This window comes from Lipotes vexillifer, unplaced genomic scaffold (genome assembly GCF_000442215.2).
Source record: "Lipotes vexillifer unplaced genomic scaffold, Lipotes_vexillifer_v1.1 scaffold668, whole genome shotgun sequence".
Taxonomy (NCBI): Eukaryota; Metazoa; Chordata; class Mammalia; order Artiodactyla; family Lipotidae; genus Lipotes; species Lipotes vexillifer.
The window spans coordinates 3,627,624-3,633,623 of record NW_006785319.1 but is presented as its reverse complement, the minus strand read 5'-3'; the positions used below and the strand labels follow the sequence as shown (position 1 = coordinate 3,633,623).

Below are 6,000 nucleotides of genomic sequence, written 5' to 3'. Positions count from 1 at the left end.
GGAAAAAAAAAAAAAAAAAAAAAAAAAAAAATCCAAAATATACCTAGAAGTCCCTGAAGTAGACTTAAGGAACAGAATAAAGAACTCAAAAAACTATAATTCAAGAATACTTTCCTAAAAAAGACTGGAAACTGCATATTAAAAAACACACCATGATGAAGAAACTACAAAACTCTAATGAAAAAGATCAAAGAATAACTAAGCAAATGAAGACATATTCCATGTTCACGGATAGGAAGACTCAATACTGTCAAGATGCCAGTTCTTCCTGACTTGATACATGGATTCAATGCAATTCCAATTAAAATCCCAGCAAGTTATTATGTGGATATCGACAAACTGATTCTGAAGTTTACATAAAGATGCAAAGATCCAGATTAGTCAACAAGCATGGAAGGAGAAAAACAAAGCTGGAGAAGTAACACTTCCCAACTTCAAGACTTACTAAAAGCTACAGTAATCAAGATAGTGTGATACTAATGAAAGAACAGCAAACAAATCAATGGAACAAGCAGAGAGCCCAGAAGTACAGTCAACTAACATTTAACAAAGGAGCAAAGGCAATTCAAAGGAGAAAGGACAGTCTTCTTAGCAACAAATGGTGCTGAAACAGCTGGACATCCACAGGCAAATAAACAACTTTACACTTATCACAAATATTAACTCACAATTGATTACAGACCTAAATGTAAAACTCAAAACTATAAAACTCCTAGAAGATAACATAGGAGAAAATCCAGGTGACCTTGGGTTTGGCAATGACGTTTTAGATACAACACCAAAGGCATAATAATCCATGAAAGACATTTAATAAGCTAATTTCATTTAGCTTAAAAAACTTTTGCTCTGTGAAAGACACTGTTAGAAGAATGAGAAGACAAGCCGCAGACTGGGAGAACGTATTTACAAATGAAATAAAAACAAAGGACTGTTAACCAAAATACATAAAAAACTCTCAGAACAAAAATAAGAAAACAACCCAGGACGTCCCTGGTGGTGCAGTGGTTGGGAATCCACCTGCCAGTGCAGGGGACATAGGTTTGAGCCATGGTCCAGGAGGATGCCACATGCCACGGAGCAACTAAACCTGTGCGCCACAACTGCTGAGTCTGCACTCTGGAGCCCGTGAGCCACAACTACTGAAGCCCACATGCCTAGAGCCCAAGCTCTGCAACAAGAGAAGCCACCGCAATGAGAAGCCCACCCACCACAATGAAGGGTAGCCCCCACTCGCCGCAACAAGAGAAAGCCTGCGTGCAGCAACAAAGACCCAACGGAGCCAAAAATAAATAAGTACATAAATAAATTTATATTAAAAAAAATCCATCACCTTACAGAGTTACCAAAAAGAATTAAAAAATCAAACCCAAACAAAAACAAACCAAATTGAAAAATGCATCAAAGATCTGAACAGCCACCTCACCAAAGAAGATACAGAAGGCAATGAAGCCTATGAAAAGATGCTCCACATCGTATGCCATTAGGGAACTGCAAATTAAAACAAGGCAACACCACTGCACACCTACTATGGTGGCTAAAACCCACAGCAGTGACAACAACAAATGCTGCTGAATGATGTGGAGCAACAGGAACTCTCAGTCCCCATGGGTGGGAATGCAAAATGGCACAGCCACTTTGGAAGACAGTCTGGTGGTTTCTTACACAACTAAATATACTCTTACTCCATACAATCACAATTGGGCTCCTTGGCATATACTCAGGATGAGTTGGAATCTTATGTCTACCCAGGAACCTGAACACAGATGTTTACAGCAGTTTTATTCATAATTGCCAAAACCTGGAAACAACCAAGATATTATTCAATAGGTGAACAACCTATTAAATAACCTTTATTGACAAACTGTGGTATATCTATACAATGGAATATTATTCGGCACTAAAAAGAAATGAGCTGTCAAGCCAGGAAAAGGCATGGAGAAAACTTAAATGCATACTGCTAAGTGATAGAAGTCAGTCTGAAAAGGCTACACACTGTCTGATTCCAACCATATGACATTCTGGAAAAGGCAGAACTATGGAGACAGTATAATGATCAATGGTTGCTAGGAGGTTGGGAGAAGGAAGGGATAGTCAGGTAGAACACAGGGATTTTTTAGGACAGGAAACTGTTCTGTATGATACTGAAATGGTGGATAAAGGTCAGTAAATATTTGTCAAACTCCACAGAAAGTACAACAGCAAGACTAAACCCCTAAGGTACACTATGGATTAGGGTGATAATAATGTGTCGGTGTCAATTCATCAACTGTGACACATGCACCACTCTTGGTGGGGAGTGATGGTTAGGGAGGCTCTGCATGTGTGGAAGAAGGGGGTATATGGGAACTCTCTGTACTTGCTGCTGAATTTTGCTGTGAACCCCAAAATACTCTAAAACAAAAGTCTATGAAAAGAAACCAACCAATCATGTACTAAAAAAACAAAAACAAAAACCCAACAACAAAATATATTTTAAGAAGTTGAATTTTAAGGAAAAAGATACCCTTTGAGTATCCAAACAAAAAGACCAAGTCATTTAAAAGGAAAAGAAAGTAAGATTGTCACCAGACTTCCTGACAGCTATGCCTTATGTCACAATACAACACTGTTATCCATTAAAGACACTCAAGGAAAGGAAATGTAAGTCAAGGATTTATATTTAGCCAAACCTACCTTCAAGAAGAAAGTCTTCACACAAACTTATGAACATGCAAAATCTTTGGCTGCATTGTTCACATGAGCTCCTCCTAAGGAATCTATCACAAAAGAGCTTCAACAATCAAAATGATGAAAGAGACATTGACATAAGGATTGGAAGACTAAAGACAACACAAGTCCATCCTGTTTGTCATTTAATCCACAAAACAGTCCTGGATGGCAGTGTTTCCACTCTACACACCGAGCACTTGGAAGTCAAAGTCAGAGGAATTTGCCCCATGGTTGCTGGCAAGTGATGAAACCAAAACTTTCTTTCCACCACATGAAGATGGCTCTCACACACGTTAACGAAACCTTTGCATCTTTGCAAATTGCCTAGAATTTCGTCCTCTCCCCTAACTACCCAGTGGGCTCTTTTGTATCTTTGGCCCAGCTCAAAAGCACCTGCTCTCTCTGTGGCTTTCCCTGACCCAGAAAGCCCAGCACCATCAATGACACAGAACAGTGCTGACAACCCAGAGCCTCCTCAGCTGTGGGCCCACACCGTTTCATAGGCGACACCTCTGCCACACACTCTGCCACATGTGATCTCCGTGATGCTAACAAGTGCAACTTCTTTGTCTTAAAATCTCAGCACAGAGCATATTCTTGTAAGTAAATGTAGTTAGAAGAAAAATTTTACAGACGGCAGATGACAGCGCCTGGAAGCCTTCCACTCTCACAGATAAAGTCAATTTCATAAACATCTCTGCACTACCTCTTAACTTTGTGGGTACTTCTATTCTTGCCCTTTTCATGCAATATTACCCTTTATTTGTTATGATTTGTGTCTGCCTTCTGAGAGCAACGACCATCTTTTACTCTTTGTAGCTTTACCACCAAACACATAATAGTATGCACAGCTAATAAGTATTCAATAGTTGGTAAATATGATTTTTTAAAAAGAAAAATCATAAAAAAAAAATTCAGTTCCAATTCTATGTAGATGGACTATTTCTATGGAGAAGGAAAGTCCTGCTTTCCCACTGCCTAACTCTTACCATTATTACATTTATTTAAGCAATAAAAATTTTACATAAGAGGAATCTGAATTTAAATGTAATAGTTCTAATGGGACTGAACATATTTAGGACTTTTAGACTACCAAATAATCTGAAATTTTTATTATTTTTGAAATGTTTTAGCCTGGAGGTACTTCTTTCTAAATAACGCCTGGAAGCATTTGAGAAAAGGCTCATATTGAGGTGTAGGAATTTGTTACTACTATTCTATTTTTGGTTGTGATTGTTATTTGGCATCAACAGCACAATTTCCAGACCCAAGAGTGTGAACAAACTGATTACAAATATACACACTCATGTACTTGCCCTTTTTTCAAACAAATGGTTTTATATACTTTGTTCAAATTGGTTTTTCTCCCTTTAATATTAAAAAAATGCTATAATGATTAGTGGCTGGGAGGCTCACTCTTAATAAGGAAAGAACAACCTACTTTTGCTACTTATGCAATAAGTATGTAGGTTCATTTCCGTAGCTAATTGTCAGCATCTGGCTAATTCCTTTTTACACAGTGTGAGTAGCTTCCCCTCCCAGGTTATTCTTCTGTCAGTTTTGGATATAAGTTTCACTCCAAGCTTTAAGGAGAGGCAGATAAAAAGGAAGTGAGGGTGGGAGTGAGCATAAACCCACAGAAAAGTGAAATACACACACATTCAAGCCTTGACACAACTTCCATCTTCGACTCCCTCTTGGTGTGAATAAGCTGTTAACTCCTAAAACACTTGTTTGATAACAGGAGCACTCTCCTCTTTGTGTAGCTGTAACACTGAGACCCACCACACTCATGGACCACAAGCGTGTTCCTCTTGCCTCACAACAACTCATCCCCCCAGGCCTAGGATAACGCCTGCCGTACCTACGACAATATCTTTTAGTCCTTCAGTCCACTCGACTCCTGAATCCCCATTAAACATACACCACTCATCTCAATGCACTGCTACTCCATCTTTCTTCATGTGAAACAGCATTCTGACTGCTCTATTTTTCCGGCTCCCCCTCTCTCATATACATTTCCTCTTCCTTTATTTTTAGACCCCACCCAAGTTACTTCAGATCAAAACTCAAGACTACCATTTGAGACAACTCCCCAGAAAATGCAATCATTCTCCAGCTAACTAGGAAATTATTATAACAAAAGGTAGTCTATTACAAACAATTCATTTAAAACATCTTTAAAAATACAATTCCATTTTTAATATTATTTCTAGTATAGAAAAACAACTAGTTTCTCTGCTTACCACTTCTAATAGTTGTATTTTCCAATAGTTCTGTCTGAAGTTGTAGTTCAGCTTCTCCAAGTACCTTTAGAACAGAATCTGTAGGACTTTTTCCCCAGACTTTTCTTGGAGATCCGCCAGGATCTAATTTAATAACCTCTCCCACTGTATGTTCTAGAAGAAAAAGATAAAAAAAAATATCTTAAGGCAGATTTAAGATCTTCTATCCAACTGAGTGCTTCACAGGAAAAAAAGGTTACTTCACACAAAAAATATAACGATGGTGCTTAAAAATGGACCTACAGATTATCAAACTAAGTGAAGTCAGATAGAGAAAGACAAATATCATATGATATCACTTACATGTGGAACCTAAAACAATGGTACAAATGAACTTATTTACAAAACAGAAACAGACTTACAGACTTCAAGAACAAACTTATGGTTACCAAAAGGGAAAGGTGGTGGGGGAGGGATAAATTAGTAGTTTGGGAGTAACATAAACACACTACTATATATAAAATAGGTAAACAACAAGGGCCTGCAGTACAGCACAGGGAACTCTACTCAATACTCTGTAAAGACCCATATAGGAAAAGAATCTTAAAAAAAGCAGATATACGCATATGTACAACTGATTCACTTTGCTGTACATCTGAAACTAACAGAACATTGTAAATCAACTATATTCCAATATCAAATAAAAATTAAATTAAAAAAATAATAAATAGTCATCAACATAAAAAAACAAAACCAAACCCAAAAAAAGGACTTTCAGGGAATGAATAATAAATGATAGGAAAAAAAACCAAAAGCAACTAATACTACTAATAATAAATACATCTAAAGTTGCCTTTTAAAACACTTATGAATTAAACTCTAGTTTCAGGGAATATAAAAAACACTTATGAATTAAACTCTAGTTTTAGGGAATATAAAAATGGAAAAAACATAAATTATGTTTCTGTAAAGTTTTTATTTGAGAAAAATTTTTTTTAAAACCTAAGATAATTAAGAATAACTTGGGGGAGTACAAAAATAGATAAAATATAAATTAATATTTTGC

General features: G+C 36.9%; 1 protein-coding gene across 1 annotated transcript in view; it reads right to left on the bottom strand.

Annotated features, from left to right (window-relative positions):
• The window catches only part of NEK1 (NIMA related kinase 1), a 178,810-nt gene that overhangs the window by 37,329 nt on the left and 135,481 nt on the right, over positions 1 to 6,000 (bottom strand). The window contains exon 25 of the mRNA XM_007457386.1: positions 4,956 to 5,108. Coding sequence (XP_007457448.1) covers positions 4,956 to 5,108 — 153 coding nt within the window. The remainder of the gene's footprint in view (positions 1 to 4,955; positions 5,109 to 6,000) is intronic.